Source organism: Salmo salar, chromosome ssa22, assembly GCF_905237065.1.
Source record: "Salmo salar chromosome ssa22, Ssal_v3.1, whole genome shotgun sequence".
Taxonomy (NCBI): Eukaryota; Metazoa; Chordata; class Actinopteri; order Salmoniformes; family Salmonidae; genus Salmo; species Salmo salar.
The window spans coordinates 12771003-12791767 of NC_059463.1; the positions used below are offsets into that span (position 1 = coordinate 12771003).

Sequence of the window (20765 nt, forward strand, 5' to 3'; positions counted from 1 at the left end):
TCAGTGAGGAGCCACAACGACAGGCAAGACAAAAACACCGACCCGGACAGAACACCAGAACAAAAGAAATTCACATTTCATAGTCAAACACCCTGTTTTTTTCCCCCCTCTCTCATCATTTTAAAAATGAGCCGTCTTTAGGATCTTAGTTACATCTCATTGTTGGTATCCTATCCTCAGGGAGGGTTGAGGTGAGCGAGTCGATCTGTAGAGTGACCCTGTGTGTGGCTCTTATAGACGCACCGTGTTGATTCTCAGCGGCTGGACGTTCTTGCCGTTGGCGTGGCTCTGCCCGGGGCTGAAGTAGGGGCAGAGCTTGGCCGGGAACGTCTTCTCCCTGTAGGTGTACAGCCAGGACATGTCGTCAGCATTGTAGAACACCAGCAGGCCCTTGGGGTAGTCCAGGTACACGCCCACCTTCTCCAGCTTGCTCTTGACGTTGAGGCGGGTCCAGGGCTCGGTGCAGGCGCTGTACTGGTTGCCGTCGTGCATGACGACACAGTAGAAGCCGCGGCTGGGCTGGATCTGGATGCTGCCCTTGCGGCTGACCGTCTCGTTGGCCACGCCGATCATCCACTGTGTCTTCTCTGACACCATCACCTCCCAGTAGTGCACCCCGGAGCCGAAGCCCTCGGCCCCCAGCACAGACACCTCCACGTCGAAGCGCCGCGGGGAGTCCTGCAGCGGCTGGGGGTGCAGGTTACCATAGGCTACGATGGTGCAGTCATCTGATAGGATAAGTCTCTGGTGGGCTGTGATGGGGTCTAAGGTCAAAGCTGCTGGCACTACAGAGAGAGAGAGAGAGAGAGAGAGAGAGAGAGAGAGAGAGAGAGAGAGAGAGAGAGAGAGAGAGAGAGAGAGAGAGAGAGAGAGAGAGAGAGAGAGAGAGAGAGAGAGAGAGACGGTTCAAAAACAACATCAGAGACGACCTGACAGGGCAAGCCCAGATAAAGCCAGTTAGACAGGATACAGATAAGAACATATTCTTCCCTACTGTTTACCAATAGAGAAACATAAATATGTTATGAGGACGCTCCCTCCCTCAGACAGACACTAGCTCCAGAACGGCAGTGTCATTCGTTGCACTCCATTTGTCACCATCGCCGCTGTACTGTCTGAGTTTTATGCTGAGGCAGTGAAAACGTCCTGGCATCCCGTTTCAGCCAGTCACTGAACTGGAGAGGGGATCTGAAGGCAAGTGCATACAAATTGATTTTCTAAATGTTATCTTTAAAAGTGATTCATCAGCCATCTGGGAGAGGACCAAGGACATTCTGTTTGGAGGGAGGAGCGGAGTCACTGGCACAGTCTCTGTCTGCAGTGGTCAGTCAGTGTAGGTTTACTGACTGTGCCTGGTGTTTCTGCTCTACCAATCAAATGAGCCGGTGCTGCTGAAGGACCCTATCAGGAGAAGAATAAGGGACTGTCATGGTGCTGGGATGACTGATGGCTAGCCTAATAATCCACTCTTGTAATACCCCTATTGCCCAACATCTACTGTAATCATATTTAAGGAAATGAAGACCTCATGAAGAGTATTTACATGAGCCATGTTTGGGACTGTTGGTTCATACCCTTTGACTTTATGCTACAAAAGGGAAACAGCTTATAGAGTACGCATTCAAAATGACCTCGACCTCCACTACACATTGATATTGTACAATGTCATGCAAAGCTATGGAAATGGAGCTGGGAGGAGCATGTCTCCACAGCGCTGTGTTGGCTTGGCAGGGCTGGAGGCAGCTAGCTACATGTCGTTAACTGTGGGTTAGGGAGGGAGTGTGGTTGTTGCACTGGGTTCAGTCTATTTTTTTTTATAGTTCTGTCTGGTTCTATGGAAAAAATGAGCTGGGAGAACAATAGCAGCTTGTTCTCCTCACTCACTCCCATACATAGAGCTGGTTAAAAACAGAACAGAGAAAGGAATTTGCCAAATCTCCCCCCTTGATCTTCAGTGTTTAGCCTTGCCACTAGCCAGGACAATGTTTTCCCAAACGCAACGACGTCGCCAGGCAGTGTGTGTGTTTCAATCTATTCATGAAAATGTCAATCTCTCTTGCACACACAACAAACACAAGTGTTCATACACTCAAGTCATGCACACGTATGCCATTTTCAGGTTGGTAACATGATGAAAAAAGGGCACCGGGTTTGAGAGAAGAGGAGAGGTAGGCTACTATTAATCCCCTAAACTATCATCTGCAGAGAGGGAGCGAGGGATGATGGGAGAATAGGCTTTGTGTTGTCACCATGGCAGCCAGTGTTGATGGATCTGAACCAATTGTTCCATTTGGCAAGCAGTCAAGGGAGGCCAAGAAACCACTCTGCCTTCTCTCCAGCTTCAGGAGGCCAAAATGAGAGAATTGACAGAATTGAGTGCATCGTTTTAAATAACCTTCCGTGAGAGTGAGCGATGGCTGTGGGCTCAGGGAGAACAGGAAGAGGGAGAAGAAAGGAGAGAGATCTTCATCAGCTTTCCTGACAGCGAAGGGCATCTCAGCCCTCCAGCCACCATTTTCTCACAGAACTCACAAACATCCCAGATATTTGAATGCAGGATTAGCTCACACTGTGGGAGTCTTTTCCAAGGTTTCCAAGGCATCAATCAGAGCCCAATTTAAACCCAAATCTATGCTACATTTTACATGTGTATCATTTAGCAGACGCTCTTATCCAGAGCAACTGACAGGAGCAATTAGGGTTAAATACCTTGCTTAAGAGCACCCTTTGGAGTACAAACCCATGGTGGAGACAATGATTTGTATCATAACTGAATGATGGGCTGAGGTACTTGGGTGCATCGAACAACTCATAAGACACTCCTGGTGAAGCGAATGCTGTTACACAGTTGAATTATGTGAGGGTTACCTGGTGAAATATCCTGAAATAGAGACTTCCATATTGTGTACTGCAGGGGCCCCATGTACTTCGAGGTCGGGAAATCTTCATATGTTAGATTGGTCTCATGTATCTTTCCTTTTATCCTGTAGGTGAAGAAGAACGATCAATGTCAATTATCGATTTACTTTCACATCTCTTTTCTCGCTCTGTGAGATGTCTCTAGTCATTGCTCTATTTTCACAGTTCGTTGTTGATAAAAGTATCTGTCAGATTCTGGGTGCCCACGTAATATTCTACAGCAGTGTAGATTGATATGGGTGATGGAGGAGGGGGTCGGCTGAAACGCTATTACAGTATCCACCCCCACATTAGTCATTCTCATTCCTCCCACATGTATCCTTGAACCCCCCCTCTCAACCCTGCCTGGGAACCATTGGGCTGCACAGCTGTACACCGAAAATCCTGAGAAACATTGAAACAAAAAATGATGCAAAGCTAACCATTCACCTGCTGTGAGTCTGTGAGAGTTACCCTGAGGAGAAACCACAACCTTGTCAAGTCTTTTCTCACATTTTCCAAGGGTTTCTGCCAGTACTACACTTCCTGGAATCGTTGTGACTTTATGAGAAGACAAACCTGTATATCAGTTCATTCTTCACTCATTCCTGTCAATGTCCTCTGGACCGTTTGTTAGAAAGTAGTATTTTATTGCATTTATTTTTTGTACTTTTTAACCCTTTTCATCCCCAATTTCGTGATAAACAATTGGTAGTTACAGTCTTGTCCCATCGCGGCAACTTCCGCACGGACTCGGGAGAGGCGAAGGTCGAGAGCCACGCGTCCTCCGAAACACTACCAGGCAAAGCTGCACTGCTTCTTGACACAATGCTCGCTTTAACCCGGAAGCCAGCCGCACCAATGTGTCAGATGCGCCCGGGCCCGCCACAAGGAGTCGCTAGAGCGCGATGGGACAAGGACATCCCATCCGGCCAAACCCTCCCCTAACCCAGACGACGCTGGGCCAATTGTGTGCCGCCTCATGGGTCTCCGGTCGTGGCCGGCTACGATTTGAAAGCATTCTGACGCAACAACTTCCTCAGTCCACCTTATCAATCCCTTCTAAGATCTTAAACACTTTAACTCAATCCCTGAGCACCCTCTTTCCCCGATTTAAAATAATGAGTCTGGTATATCAATGAGTTGCTTAACTCCGCACTCTCCAAGCTATCACTATCGGTATCACTGTCACTATCCTGACGATGAGCAGAATGGGTTACATTCATTACATTCAGGGGATGGTCTTATGTCGGGAGGGGAGTATAACATAACAACCTCAGACAGCGTGCCATCTTACAAAAGTTTAGGACTGTGGCTTTTTGGAAGAAGAGCTGATCCAAGGTCAGTCAGACAGTAAGCAGAGCACCTCTCGGAGGTGAGGGCCACGCCCTCCAGGAAGTCGTGGCGTCCCGTCTCGTTGAGGCGCTCCTGCAGGATGCCGATGCCCTCCTTGACGTCACGCAGCTGCTGGCTGAAGCGCTGGATCTTGTGCTCGATGTCGGAGAGCGTGCGCGCCGTATCCGTCTCCAGTTCCTCCAGCATGGCCTTCTGGCGCTCTCGCAGGAACCGCTGCAGACGTTCAAATGCCTCGCCGATGGTCGCACGCAGGCCCTTGGCCGACGACTGGAATGAGAGCGAGAGGGATAAGAGAGAGATGACAGGATGTTTATTTAGGATTAATGTGCAGGTTGCGCTCCAAGCATTAAACACACCAATATAAAATGTATTCTGCCTCTGTCACTCTTAGTTGGATGAAAGTCTGCCACCCCAGGGCTTATAAACCTTTTATCACCTACCCTAACGATTATGTAAATGTGAAGTCATTAATTGAAAAAAAATCTGTCTAACAGTCAAAGGCAGGGCTTCTAAGGACATAAAATCCCCATCTGCTGTTATAGATCATCCAACACTCATTAACTCAATAGGAAATGTACTATCATAAGAACAACCTATGCAGATCGCATTAGGAGTTAAATAGGGCAAAGCTCAGTGTGCCTTTTTAAATGGTGACACTGCTTGTGAGATGGCGAGCATTATTTTAAAAGGCTGATGCTGTGGGGTCGACTGGGGACAGACTAGCTGTGTGTTCAAGGCAACATTTACAAGGCCTGCGGATAGTCAGATAAACGGACGCCATTCTAGAAAGGGCAGGGCTGTTGATAAGGGGGAAAGGAGCAGAAGCTGAGGAGAGAGTTGGATTCATTTATTTATAGTGTAGCGGAAATGAATCACCTCCAATGCTAACAGCAGTAGCAGAGTAGACAAAACAAAGAGGAGATCTAGACGCTCAGTCCAGTTACAACTGGAGGAGAGGGAGCCGCTTCTCACTCAGGGCTTCCCTCTGTCTCTACAGAGGAAACATTATCTTTGTCCAACATTCTAAGCTCTGTTGTAGTTAGGGTTACGAAGCTACCGGTAAGTTACCAAAGTTACCGGAATCTTCAGTCATTTTGGTAATTCAATGAAAATCTAATGTCATTCTATCGGTTTCCCCCCCCCCCTTCACATTATACAATACACAATGCAGGATCACGTTACAAATATTAGCCAATATAGTATTAATTTAGTTATATCTGTGTCCATATTGTCCATGAGTTTCTATTAGATAGACCAGATGGTTCAAGAGAAAAATAGCCTAATTAATGAAAAAGCATTTAAATCAATGGCATCTTTTTATTACCTCTGCAACTCATCCAACTATTGGCTTTTTTCACAACTGCCACCAGTTTGACATATTTATTTTACTAAGTGTGTAAATTTTTTTTTGAATAAAAACATTTTATGCTGAAACCCTCATATTTCAGTCCATCACTTATAATGTTCTGTACTATGTACTATGTCATGTGGACCCCAGGAAAAGTAGCTGATGCTTTTGTAGAGGCTAATGGGGAGCCTAATAAACACCAAAATACAAAATATTAAAACACCAATGGTGTTCACTAAGTCGATGGTTTATATTTAGGATAATGTTTTGCAGCTGTTATTAAAATGCATTATAAAATCGTATTTCATTATTTCATACACTTTACGTGTGATGCGGCCACACAGAGGGCAAGAGATAAATACAGACACCTGTGATAGTCTGAAGTACCAAAAAAGACCACTAGATGTCTTGTGATAAAATACATGAAATCCTTGAGACACCACAGTTCTGGTAGTTTACTGGTAAACCAGTTCTACTAGTCTCTGGGTCGTTCCACAAAAAGAGTGCCTTTTGTGTCCCTTTGATATTTTAAGTAGAAATTGTAAACCAATATTTAATATAACCTGTTATATTAAATGAAGTGCCTTTTAATATAGACAACATTTTGACAGTACACCCTATGTGACTTAAGCACAACATTTCTCCAAGTTTTCACCATCACTAGCAAAATTTTTTGGCGTTAAATAGTAAAATGTGCCTACTCTGGTCTTGGCACGTTCGCTCTAGCCAACAGCTCACGATACACTGCAGGTAGGCTAGTCTACATGGTGAGATTATTATGGTTAAGTTTATTTTAAATTTGTCAAACGGCAGTCAAGCATCGATCACATCACCACAATAAGACCCTTGATATTTATTGGAAAGGAGCATCAAGATCACTGTGCACTTTCACCATCCTGTGAAGTTCATCAGAACTTTCATCTGTAGCCTAATAAACTGCATGGTTTCCTGAGTGGTAGTGGGAGTACCACACACCATATCATCGTGACTCCAAGTTGACGTCGATATGATGGTTATTATATCAATATTTGCGCATAAAAAAGGTATTTCCACCACCATCTCTCACATAATACATTTTACAGACACAAAAAGATCCCCATGTCGAACGAACAAATTCTGTCGGCATTTGTAATATTGTACCTGTAGTGATTTGAAAAAATATGTATGATGTAACTATACTCATAAAAGAAGTGCGGCTGGAAATGTGGTAAATGTAAAGCCCTAGTTATTTTATTGCTTTGACAAAGTCACCTCTGAAGAATATTATATATTTAATGTGATTAGTGATCCATATTATCACATGAAATGTCTGTCCCTCATTTTAAGTTCAATCTTGTTACATGAACTGAACTCTTTTAATATGGTAAAACAATTCCTTTTTTTTTTTTTATTCAAAAGAAACATTGTATAGTCAAATCACAGTGTAAAAAACAGGTGAGCTGGTTCTACTCTTTTCAGCCATTTTCTGGTGTTTTGTGGTTTAAAACTGAGTGGGTCGAGCACAACATGTCAACCCTGTTACCAACAGGTAGACAGGCTAGAAATGTTTTAACAATTTAATTATATATATTTTTTAAAGTTTGCATTCAATTGCCCCGCTCTGTTGCACACAACAAGCTTCCATTCCCCCCTGTCACAATAGGATTTATGGCAGATTTAAGATGAAATTGTCAACCCTGCACAGTCAACCCTGTTACAGTCAACCCTGGTACTTTATTTGGCACGTAATAAGCACTTACCATAGTCATTTATTTTTAATGTAACCTAGAGATGGGAAAACATGTTTTTAATTTATGTTGAACATGTGCTCTTTATGACAGAATGTTCAAATTAAGCGAACTAAAACTACACTACCCAAAAAGGTACTCAACTGTTGGAAAGACCCCTCTACTCCTCTCCATCACAGGGGAGTACGGAAGATCAGGGGCAGTAGCATTATAATCTGGGTTTTATTACTACTGCCTGCGATCAATCAATCAATCAATCAATCAATCAATCTCCCTCCAGCAGCATGCCTGTTCCTCCTGTTCCAGTAGGAACCTGGAAGCAGGCAGATATTATCTCTGTGCTGCTGGGAGCTCTCAGCCTATTAAGACCATTTATCTCCAGTACAGATGGGCTGTGGGCTGCTCTCCTCCACCTGGTGACAGAGAGAGGAGGACAGTACTGATGAGGCCTGTGCCAGGTCCCAGCAGGGTGTTATGGCTATGGCAGGGGGAATATTTAAAGCCCATATTAAGCCTACAGGGAGAGGAGGCTGGGTCTCAGAGCAGCAGCATGTGCTTATCAGGCGAACCCCCCAGGGGCCTGGGAATCAGACAACGTCTGCTCTTCAGACGGGGGAGGGGACGTCCCTAAACACATGGGCCCAGGGCTGGAACTAAACTAGAGCACCAGAACCAATATAAACCAATTAACTGACAAACAGCAGTATTAGTGGACATTTAAGAGTCACACCAGAAACAACGGTAATGGCAGCCTCACACCACCCTGCTCAAAGTTTCCGTTTCAGCACCATGTTGCCGGTGAGAGAGGGGCAGAGAGGATTATGGGTGTTTTTTGAGGGTTTGATCCTACTAATCAATTTTCCTTTGGTGTCGGTGTGAGGTCAAGCACGAAAACCAAGAGAACAACAGAGCAATTCATTGTCATAAACCTAAATGCATCTGTGAGGCAAAGAGATCAATGTATGGCCCTCTTCCAGGCAAAGCACGTCACCTCGGACAAATGGATGCAAACCTAATGAGATGGGCTGATTTATAATGGAGACCTCCAGCTGGCACTCAGTTGGAGTTGATGGCAGTGGAAGCAGGCAGGTCTGCCTCTCTGGAACAGAGCCAGGGTAAAGTAAAGTCCTGCACTGCAGAACTCAAGCAGACAGGACAGAACAGGAAGACAGGAGGGAGCTGGCTTGGCTGGCATGCCAGTGGACAGCCAGCATGTAAACAGCAGGAAAAACGATGCATCCCAAATGACAAATACCGCTGACAGCACAAACCCCATCTGTCAGAGAGCCCTCCCTCTCTGACCGATACAGCTCAAAGACGCTTAAGGGGGAGAGATGAGCCAGAAAGAGAGGAGAAGCTGTTGTATCGACTGGATGCGCTGGCTCCGCTGGTTAAAACAAGTTGAGATTAAAGAGATGCTTAATGAACCAATTTGCTGTTTGGATTCTCACTGTCAGCTGTGGGAGAGACTGAGGTAGAGAGACACAGAGACAGAGAGAGAGAGAGAGACAGAGAGAGAGAGACACAGAGAGAGAGAGAGAGAGACACAGAGACAGAGAGAGAGACAGAGACAGAGAGAGAGACACAGACACAGAGACAGAGAGACAGAGAGACAGAGACAGAGAGACAGAACACACGGGTGCTTTTTATAGGTCAAAAGGCTCTCTATACTGTAAGCTACTTTGGTCTAAGTGAATTTGTGTGCTTGGTGTGTGTTACCCCGGTCTCACGGAGTAGAGAAGTGTGTGTGTTACCCCGGTCTCACGGAGTAGAGAAGTGTGTGTGTTACCCCGGTCTCACGGAGTAGAGAAGTGTGTGTGTTACCTTGGTCTCATGGAGTAGAGAAGTGTGTGTGTTACCCCGGTCTCACGGAGTAGAGAAGTGTGTGTGTGTTACCTTGGTCTCACGGAGTAGAGAAGTGTGTGTGTTACCTCGGTCTCACGGAGTAGAGAAGTGTGTGTGTGTTACCTCGGTCTCACGGAGTAGAGAAGTGTGTGTGTGTTACCTTGGTCTCACGGAGTAGAGAAGTGTGTGTGTTACCTCGGTCTCACGGAGTAGAGAAGTGTGTGTGTTACCTCGGTCTCACGGAGTAGAGAAGTGTGTGTGTTACCTCGGTCTCAGTGAGTAGAGAAGTGTGTGTGTTACCTCGGTCTCAGTGAGTAGAGAAGTGTGTGTGTTACCTCGGTCTCAGTGAGTAGAGAAGTGTGTGTGTTACCTTGGTCTCAGTGAGTTGTCTCTGCAGTAGCTGCAGGGCCTCTGTGTGTCCCTTCTCACTGTCCTGCAGAGTGGCCAGCTGCTCCTTCATCTCCCTCTGCAACACAACAACAACAACTTAGCAACCACTGACTAGAGAAACACACATACAGCATTGTTCCTAGTTGCTAACGAGGTGCATTACTGATTTACTGGAGCACACATTTCATCAAGTTCCTCTGTTGAATCAAATTGGCGCATAACATTACATTAAGTCCGTTGATTTGATGTTGACCAATTGTCCTGCAGCAGCATAGGGCACCATTCCTTTGCCATCACTTGCTACTGGGAAAAACCGTCAAACTCTAAAGTTCAACTCAAGGTTGTCGTCAGACATCTACATCTGTTTCAGCCTCAGCGGGAGGTTCAGGTATCGCAGACACCTCCTCCTCCTAACGGCCTAAAAGCCTTTTATGACTTATTGATTTAAGGAAGGCTGTATTATGTTAACCTTCTGCGGTCCCTGAACACCAGGAGTCTGGGGAGGGAACTGAGTCTGAGGAAAGGAGGTTCTGTCAGACAGAAAGTGGGTCGTCTCCTCCAGGGCACCCCCTCCATGGCAGAACCAGGCCGTCTCTCTTTCTCCCTGTAATCCACCTCCAAGTTTCCTCGGGCAGAAGGAGGACACCAGGCAGTGGAGCTGGAACTGCTGTCACCAACAGGTCCCCTGAGCCCAGCCCACCGCAGACACACAGTGAACAGAATCCATTTATCAGGCAAGAAGCAGATCCTCGTCGGACTGATGATGCTTAGGGCCAGAAGAGGGGCAGGACTTCAGGTGCAGGGCTTGAGAATGTGTTCAATGTCATGCTGCCTGTGAAGGTCATAGCTAATCTCTCCTGCAGTGCCAATAGTCTAAACGGGATTGACAGTAAAAGGACAGACTGGCTCATTACAACAGCTGTTATTTATTTGCTTCTGCGGAAAATACTCTGAGGAATATCAATGCAGTGCTGGAAAATTGCTTCCTGTTGACTATATCGAGTCAAATAGCCCAGTCAACAACACTCTTCAAATTCAGTTCTCTGCTCTTTGGCACAGAAACAGGCCAGGCAGCCGCTGCATGTAATTTGGTTTACGATGTGTTGACGGAACAAGCCCATGTCCTTAATAAGCTACAAAATAAAATGTGAAAGACAAATGTTGGTAGTTTCTATACAGTTTTGAACAGAACCTAATCAAGGACCTGAACTAAGGAAAACTATCTCCCAGTGCTGTGAAGAGCCTCCCAGACAGAATGTGGCTTTACATTTTAATAAGAGAACTCCAGTAGGATCACTGGGTTCCATTTCTCTCAGTGCCAGCTCCAGCCTGCAGTAGGATCACTGGGTTCCATTTCTCTCAGGGCCAGCTCCAGCCTGCAGTAGGATCACTGGGTTCCATTTCTCTCAGTGCCAGCTCCAGCCTGCAGTAGGATCAGCAGGTTCCATTTCTCTCAGGGCAAGCTCCAGCCTGCAGTAGGATCACTGGGTTCCATTTCTCTCAGTGCCAGCTCCAGCCTGCAGTAGGATCACTGGGTTCCATTTCTCTCAGTGCCAGCTCCAGCCTGCAGTAGGATCACTGGGTTCCATTTCTCTCAGTGCCAGCTCCAGCCTGCAGTAGGATCACGGTTCCATTTCTCTCAGTGCCAGCTCCAGCCTGCAGTAGGATCAGCGGGTTCCATTTCTCTCAGTGCCAGCTCCAGCCTGCAGTAGGATCAGCAGGTTCCATTTCTCTCAGGGCCAGCTCCAGCCTGCAGTAGGATCACTGGGTTCCATTTCTCTCAGGGCCAGCTCTAGCCTGCAGTAGGATCACTGGGTTCCATTTCTCTCAGGGCCAGCTCCAGCCTGCAGTAGGATCACTGGGTTCCATTTCTCTCAGGGCCAGCCCCAGCAGGTCAGAGGGCACACTCCTCTCCCTGGCTGAGGACCAATCCTGAGAGAGAAGGAGTGCCGTTTATACAGGCCTTCCCACTTCCAGGGCCCTCGTTCTGTTGTCTGACAAGTTGGCTTTAATCCAGTGTAATTGGAACTGAACTTGTTCTGTGAGGTTGTAAGCCAATCAGTGTATTGGCCTATAGCATTGAAAAACTCAGAATCATCTTGATCCAAGATACTAACAGAGAGAGAGGCAACACTGTCTGATGCCGTTTGAAATCCAGTCTGTCGGTCTCCTCTACGGCGACAACCCTAGACTCTCCCCGTGTCCATCTCAGCAGGAGGACCAAACATGACATTTCCCCCCGGATGCCGAATGGCAGGGAACAGGGTCGCAGCTGGCTGGCCAATTATTAAACACATTTCCTAAACACACACTGGGGCTTTACACATTTTCCCAAACATTCCTACCAGCTGCAGGCCTTATTAAAATAGAGCAGAGCTTTGTTCAGGAGCTAAATAGGGTTATTGGCTTCCAACAGGCTCCCTGTACTGACGAAGACCAGAAAAAAACTGCCCCAGTCCTAGTATGAATAATGAGCTGCTTACAGGATGCCGAGCTGAACATGTCCTCTGGATACACACAGAAACACACACACACACACACACACACACACACCTTACTTGGGATGTCATTGGATTCACTAAAGTAAAGCCAAGAAACTTCCACTAAAGTTGTGAAAGCCCACACAGAGGTAAACAGCATTGTGATTTAGGTCGAGCTTAAATTAATATGTATAGATTTAATTGCAGGTTGTTCTGTACAGAATCATATCCACGTCTCTTTGACCTGACAATCGTTACATATCCACAACCCAGCAGGAATGTACTTTACGCAACACCCTCAAAGGGTGCTTTATGCAAGTCAAGGACAGTCTTTAGCATTACCTCGCTCAAGCCAGGCTCATAACTCTTTCAGGCAGCAGACGTGGAGGCTAAACACGCACACAGCGACCAGTACAGCCGTCTACTTGATGGGCCCGGTTGTGTAAATCAGTGTGAACAGGAACACAAACCTGCCATCTCTGCTCACAGACACACACACACACACCTATATTTACAGCCCTAGAATAGGTGAGTCACAGGGGCGAGGAGAAACTATGAGTCATGGGCCATCAGCGCAGATCTTCGGGAAGGAGAGAGAAAACAGTAGTTTGTCTTCTTGGCTGCTTTCGCCGTGATGGAGGGTTTGTACACAGGAGGAGAGCAAGTAGTGATGGGGAACTCAACTGATACAGTTATATACACTATATATACACAAAAGTATGTGGACACCCATTCAAATTAGTGGATTCGGCTAGTTCAGCCACACCCGTTGCTGACAAGTGTATAAAATCGAGCACACAGCCATGCGATCTCCATAGACAAACACTGGCAGTAGAATGGCCTTTCTGAAGAGCTCAATGACTTTCAACGTGGCACCGTCATAGGATGGCACCTTTCCAATTAAGTCAGTTTGTCAAATTTCTGCCCTGCTCCGGTCAACTGCAAGTGCTGTTATTGTGATGTGGAAACGTCTAGGAGCAACAGTGGCTCAGCAGCAAAGTGGTGGGCCACATAAGCTCACAGAACGGGTCCGCCAAGTGCTGAAGCGCGTAAAAAAAATCATCTGTCCTTGGTTGCAACACTCACTACAGAGTTCCAAACTGCCTCTGGAAGCAACTTCAGCACAAGAACTGTTCATCGGGAGCTTCATGAAATGGGTTTCTGTTAAAGGAATTCCTGCTTGAGAGTAATGATTAAATAATTCTACCCTGAATTTAGGGATGTGGTCTATATAGCCTGGAGAATGAGTAACTAGAGGGTTAAGCAGAAGTCTCATGAGATTGACTAGGATAGGAGAGGAATGGGGGTCTGTGTGTTTAAGTAAACATCAAGAACTGTTAAACTGTGGTTGACCTGACCTAGCTTGAACCCTCTAGGTTTCCCTAATCTCAGAGATATGAAAATGTCGGCAGGATCAGGATTTACGGTTTTGAGAGTTCTGGGGAAGAGGACAATTAACTCTCGATGTTAGTGTGTAATGTGTGTGCGTAAATGAGGAGCCTGGTATATAATGATGTTCTGTAAAATTGACTGCAGAGCGCACTCCTGAATAAACAATTCTGATTCTTGTAAGCTGGACCTCTGTCTGTGTTATTAAACCAGAATCTTACACATTCTGGATGGCAGACGGAGTATTTTAATTGACGTTAACATTGAGAACATAATTCTCTTAACAGTTTCCATGACCGAGTAGCCGCACACAAGCCTAAGACCACCATGCGCAATGTCAAGTGTCGGCTGGAGTGGTGTAAAGGTCACCGCCATTGAACTCTGTAGTGATGAATCACACTTCACCATCTGGCTGTCTGACGGACAAATATGGGTTTGGCGGATGCCAGGAGAACGCTACCTGCCCCAATGCATAGTGCCAACTGTAAAGTTTGGTGGAGGAGGAATAATGGTCTGGGGCTGTTTTTCATAGTTTGGGCTAGGCCCCTGAGTTCTAGTGAAGGGAAATCTTAATGCTACAGCAAACAAAGACAATGTAGATGATTCTGTGCTTCCAACTTTGTGGCATCAGTTTGGAGAAGGCGCTTACCTGTTTCAGCATGACAATGTCCCTGTGCACAAAGCGAGGTCCATACAGAAATGGTTTGTCGAGATCGGTGTGGAAGAACTTGACTGGCCTGCACAGAGCCCTGACCTTAACCCCATCGAACACCTTTGGGATGAATTGGAACACCGACTGCGAGCCAGGCCTAATCGCCCAACATCAGTGCATGACCTCACTAATGCTCATGGCAGAATGGAAGCAAGTCCCTGCAGCAATAATCCAACATCTAGTGGGAAGCCTTCCCAGAAGAGTGGAGGCTGTTATTGCAGCAAAGGGGGACCAACTCCATATTAATGCTCATGATTTTGGAATGAGATGTCCATGTACATTTGGTCATGTAGTGTATCAGGATATTAAATTTGACGATATATCGCAATATTATTTTTTGCACTAGTCCTTGTCCCTGCACCAAAACTCCAGTATTTTTCCTTTATAGCTTGTTCTCCATCTTTTTAAAATGGTGAGACTATTTGTTTCCAGCCCTTTTCAAAACTTGTTTTCTCATGGCTCTTGTCCCTCTGCAGCATACATGGTGAGCAATATTTTTGGAAGACCGAATGGCAATATATAGAAATCTCAATACATATAGTATTGTGATATCGTATCGTGAGGCCCTGGCAATTCCCAGCCCCTAACAGCAATTGTATCAGACTGAAAAGTATTGATTTCTACACCCAGGGAGGGGATTCAGGAATCCATAACCTATATAGAAAATGGAACAGAGTGAATCTGCTGTGTCTCACACCTTTGGACATGTTGCCACAATCCAAGTGACATAGCAATGTACATTTGTGTACACTGATTTTAGGATCACAACCCTGACTTGAGGCCAGGCTCAAGATTGATTGTTTCAACTGTCGTTTTGATCAGTTTAGGTAGTAAGACGCAGGTAGTTTGAGTCAGTTGTTGGGGAAAGAGGCTGTTTATCATTGACACGGCTGTCTGCACTGTCTGGCAACTCTCTGCTAAAACAACAGGTCATCCTTTTCTACCACCCAGATCTATTCTTCAGCCCCCTGCCTTGCCCTTCCATACTACTGCCAGGGTCCCTCTCTGTGATCATTAACATACAGCTCTATAAGGCTATTTGCATGAATGAAAATGTAAGGAGAGGCAGCGCCATGAGATTTCAATTTATAATATGTACTGTACATTAACTTTTCAATTTACATTACATCTTCGCTTTCGCTGTGGCTGGCAACGTGACATTCTTGCTCTGCAGCTCCAAATTCCCCCTAAATATCAGTATCACAACAGCCACTAACTAGCCAGTAAGCTATAGAGTACTACAGTATGAGTCATGATGCCAATAAAACCGAGCGGTCAAACAGGTTAATGATTCCAATCGTTTTTCCACCATAGGAGATGTTAGAAACACATAAAATAAGGGCTGTGTTTCATGTAGGCTTACCCTGGTGTGACGTTCTGATAACCGTGTAAATCGCTCTAGGACAAAGGCGACTTCATTCTCGTCAATGAGAATAGACCCCGTAGCACCATTCCTGGAAGCCTCACACTCACTAAATGTCCATCTATAACCTCTGCTGCCCTTACACTGCAGCTCTGCTACCATGTTCAAGCACTAAGCCCTTCAACATGGTGTGATCTCTTTCCATGACATTGTGTGTCCCTTCATTAACAGGAGTCCGTTTCTGGGGGGGAAACTCTTGGTAGTGTTTCTTGTAGTTGGAGATGGGCTAGATGTGGAGCAGGCTGGGAGCATTCATCATTTACATGACTCGCCCTACATTCTAACCACTGGAAAAAGCCAGCATCACCACCTCCTCTCTTTTCCTTTTTACTCTCCGTAGCCACACAATTTTCAAGGAGCTAGATCCACTTTGGTCTAATTGGACAAGGCGTTTGTGCGTGTGTATGCGCGCGATGTTGTTCAGCAAGCTAAATTGCGTTGGGCTCCATTGTCGTTAGTGGGCATATCATTCTGTAGCGAGAGCTGGGCAGTGAGCCGGTCACAGCAGCCACTAAATGACTCCTCAGACACAGGTCAGTCAGACCGGTTCTCTCACCAATCTCCCATCTGACTGCTAGGAATGATCAGACCATTTCACTCCATCTCCTCTGAGGGGAGAGTCCGATACGGAGGAGGAGGAAGGGCCATGTCCGTCTCTGTGTGTGAGATTCTGTCGCCATCGCTGTCTGTGCATCTCAGCCTGGCCTAGTCACAGTCATACACAATGACAGACAGGGCTGTCTATCAAAGCCAGTAGGTTACATGGGGTGGATGATGCCTCCAGCCCCAGTTTGCCCAGTCAGCTGGCTGCTGTAGCCTGGATGCTGCTGCTGTGCTGTTTAGACTGCAGGGACTTCCCTGGAGAGGGTGTGAGTGGAAAATGAGGGACTGGGATTTTAGGCGCAGCTTGAGCGTATTTGGATGTTCCCGAAAAACGCTGTGGCCTGGCACAGTATGTTGGTGAGTGTTTTTGATGATATTTTCCCTGACTGCTTACCCTAGAGGCAGAGTGAGTGTATTGGCAGCAACCAGACAATTGGCAACCAGACTGTTGGCAATGTTCGGCGTGGGGGCAGGCAGTTCCATACTCTTTATGGAGGCACAACTGTTGGCTGACCTCAGATTTACCATTTCTAATAGCTACTTACAAATCATGAATAAAAACACTTCATATATTTTTATGATTTGGTTTGGCCCATTCTCTTGCACTGTGGCTAGCCCGCCTTGATCATTTCTAAGAATAATGAGTTAGGAATGAAGAAATCCAGAAAGCATTTCCCTCCCTTATACGTCATGGAAATAGCTCCCCGCCAGAACATATTCATGGGTTTGACTGATTGTGAAACTGATAGTCTGTAATGGTCTCCTCCTCACGTCTTCAGTCAGCTACTCTGTCAGGGACTTGAGGGTGCGTCTTTACTCTGTCATTCTATTGGGAGCAGAAAAAAGGCCACGCTCTGTCGGGTGGCTCAGCGTCATTGGTCCCCATGTTGTCTGGGCCAATCAGCTGACTAGAATGGGCCTGTTGTGTAGGGCCTTTACTTACCCTGATGCACTGTATACTGAAACTTTAGGAACTTTTTCGATACTAGGACCTGAAAACCGGTTCGGTATTAGAATGTGTGTTACTTTCGGTACTTATGTAAAATGTGTCTCACGTCGTCTACTAATTGAGAGAGGATCAAGTTTATCAGCGGAGCCGATGTCCCCTTATAGCGCGAGAGCACCATGCCTGCTCCACTTCCTCAGTGCTAGTTCTAGCCTGTCTCACTGCACACCACTGCGCCACTAGAGATTCTGGGTTCAAGTCCAGGCTCTGTCGCAGCCGGCTGCGACCGGGAGACCCATGGGACGGCGCACAATTGGCCCAGCGTCGTCTGGGTTAGGGGAGGGTTTGGCCGGCAGGGATGTCCTCGTCCCTTCACGCACTAGCGACTCCTGTGGCAGGCCGGGCGCAGTGCACGCTGACACGGTCGCCAGGTGTACGGTGTTTCCTCTGACACATTGGAGCGGCTGGCTTCTGGGTTAAGCGGGCATTGTGTCAAGAAGCAGCGCGGCTTGGTTGGGTTGCGTTTCGGAGGACGCACGGCTCTCGACCTTTGCCTCTCACGAGTCCGTATGGGAGTTGCAGCGATGATACAAGACTAACTACTAATTGGACACCACGAAATTGGGGGAGAAAAAGGGGTAAAAATATATATTTTCTTAGCCAAAGTCCAGTTGATTGTAAAATTGTTTCAATAATGCATAGATTTTTTTTTTCTAAAATTGCAAATCTGATGCTATTGAACTCAAAATACACAAAGTTGATTCAGCTGCGGGATCGGGGCACCACCAGTACAGAGCTTATTCAGGAATGGCAGCAGGCAGGTGTGAGTGCATCTGCACGCACAGTGAGGCGAAGACTTTTGGAGGATGGCCAGGTGTCAAGAAGGGCAGCAAAGAAGCCACTTCTCTCCAGGAAAAACATCAGGGACAGACTGATATTCTGCAAAAGGTAAATGGATTGGACTACTGAGGACTCGGGTAAAGTCATTTTCTCTGATGAATCCCCTTTCCGATTGTTTGGGGCACCCAGAAAAAAGCTTGTCCGGAGAAGACAAGGTGAGCGCTACCATCAGTCCTGTTTCATGCCAACAGTAAAGCATCCTGAGACCATTCATGTGTGGGGTTGCTTCTCAGCCAAGGGAGTGGGCTCACTCACAATTTTGCCTAAGAACACAGCCATGAATAAAGAATGGTACCAACACATCCTCCGAGAGCAACTTCTCCCAACCATCCAGGAATAGTTTGGTGACGAACAATGCCTTTTCCAGCATGATGGAGCACCTTGCCATAAGGAAAAAGTGATAACTAAGTGGCTCGGGGAACACTTATGAAAAGCTTGTAATTATACTTCAGTATTCCATAGTAACAACTGACAAAAATATCTAAAGACACTGAAGTAGGAAACTTTGTGAAAATTTATATTTTTGTCATTCTCAAAACTTTTGGCCACGACTGTAGATATGGTTAAAGTGACTACGCATATATGATGAACAGAGAGTAGCAGTAGCGAAAAAGAGGGGTTAGCGGGTGGGGGACAATGCAGATAGCCCGGTTAGCCAATGTGCGGGAGCACTGGTTGGTCGGCCCAATTGAGGTAGTATGTACATGAATGTATAGTTAAAGTGACTATGAATATATGATAAACAGAGTAGCAGCAGCGTAAAAAGAGGGGTTGGGGGGGCACACAAGGCAAATAGTTCGGGTAGCCATTTGATGACCTGTTCAGGAGTCTTATGGCTTGGGGGTAAAAACTGTTGAGACGCCTTTTTGTCCTAGACAAAAAGTCCTAATTCTGTAATGTATTGATTGTTGCTGCATCTTGGCCAGGTCTCCCTTGAAAAATACTCTGTGTCTCAATGGGCTTTTCCTGGATAAATAAAGGTTAAATAAAAAATAACAAATTAGCTTTGTACATTACATAACTGAAATGCATTAGTGGTGCTCATAAATCAGCGTTCCAATTATTTCCAGAGACAGGCTCATTAGAAGTAGCGACTCAGCGCTATATTTGTGTTGTGTTCCACCCACCCACGCAAAAACTATTTTACCAAACAAAATGCATGGATGAAGAGGACAAGCTTAGGTTTTCAAGAAAGCACCGCTGCTATTTCAGATGGGATGTTGGAAGGAATACAGCATCCTGAGCATCAGAGCTCCTTGACCGGGGGGATTATGACCAAAACCAAATATAACCATGTCATCTTAAAAAAAAGCTTCTTAGGATTAGGCAAACGCTTTGATAGTCAGCATGTTGTTCATTTAAAACCAAGTATCCATTATGTGTAAGAGCCACAAATCTCCACGGAGAACATCCTGTCATTACACACTACATGCAGACAGACTACAGAGTTAACAAACACTGGTTTAGCTTCTACATCTTGGCCCTGGACGCAGCTGCATACCATCGTCTCTCTGTAGCTGGCTGGCTTTACTATTTTACTGCTTGCCAGCGTTTCTACTTCATGTAAACTCATTAAAGTGTGTGTGTGGACTTGTGCGCACACACATAAAACAAACATTAATTTGTCCTCACACAGTTTCAGAGTATCCAGGCCAGTTCAGATTTACTCTGTAGCTCCCAGTCCATCGATTCACTTTCCATCTAGTCAATAAATACAGGGGTGAAACAGGCCAAACCACAATGCTGAATGTTAGGCCGAAGGGAAGCCCTGACTTTAGCTTGAAATGTACACTGAACAAAAACAGGTCAAAGTCGCCACTGGCTGGGCAGAGACTCTGCAGTAGTGTAGTCTGCTGCATGGACAGGGACCACTCCATCTGAGAGCAATCTGGCCTGGGGGTGCAGAGTGGAGTTGAACGCAATGAAGACAATGGGGAGAGATGAGAGAGGACAGTGTCACTGCAGTGATTAGTCCCATACAGTGCCCAGACCAAACCAGGACCAATAACAAGAACACACTCTGGACAACAAAGAGATGTCTTCTATGGGAGAAACTTGGGTCTTGTTTAACTTCTTTGGGCTAGGGGGCTGTATTTTGACGTCCGGATGAAAAACGTGCCCAAAGTAAACTGCCTGCTACTCAGGCCCAGAAGCTAGGATATGCATATAATTGGTAGATTTGGACAGAAAACACTAAAGTTTCTAAAACTGTTAAAATTATGTCTGTGAGTATAACATTACTTATTTGGCAGGCGAAACCCCGAGGACAAACCATCCAGGAATTTTTGTTGTTGAGGTGACTGTTTTCAATGGGTTTTCTATGTGTATCTAGATTTATAAGGCACTTGCTTGCACTGGATGTCAGTCTTAGAAATTGGTTGATGTTTTTCTTTAGAGAAATGAAGAAGTACGGCAGTTCAGAACGAGGGTCCAGCCTAGTGCACTCTGTTTTGATAGGCGCTCCACGTGACGCGCTTCACGTTGTTTTTATCTGGTAATGAACACCGTTTATCCCATCTTAAATTTTATCGATTATTTACGTTAAAAAATACCTAAAGTTGTATTAGGAAAGTTGTTTCAAATGTTTGGACAGCGTTTACAGGTAACTTATTAGATATTTCGTAGTCATGCTGGGCGAGATGGAACCGGTGTTTTTCTGAATCAAACGCGCCAAATAAATGGACATTTTGGAGATATAACGACAGAATAAATCGAAGAAAAGGACCATTTGTGATGTTTATGGGACAT

At 45.8% G+C, this 20765-nt stretch overlaps 1 protein-coding gene across 2 annotated transcripts in view; it reads right to left on the minus strand.

Annotated features, from left to right (window-relative positions):
- Window positions 1–103: 103 nt before the first annotated feature.
- The window catches only part of trim62.1 (tripartite motif containing 62, tandem duplicate 1), a 41705-nt gene continuing 21043 nt past the window's right edge, over window positions 104–20765 (minus strand). The window contains exons 3-6 of one of the 2 annotated variants that reach the window (XM_014166295.2): window positions 9545–9640; window positions 4196–4521; window positions 2869–2984; window positions 104–785 (exon numbers count right to left, since the gene is read on the minus strand). In XM_014166295.2, the coding sequence (XP_014021770.1) occupies window positions 232–785; window positions 2869–2984; window positions 4196–4521; window positions 9545–9640 (1092 nt within the window). In that variant the 3' untranslated portion in view covers window positions 104–231. The remainder of the gene's footprint in view (window positions 786–2868; window positions 2985–4195; window positions 4522–9544; window positions 9641–20765) is intronic. The other variant, XM_014166296.2, reaches the window with a different exon arrangement.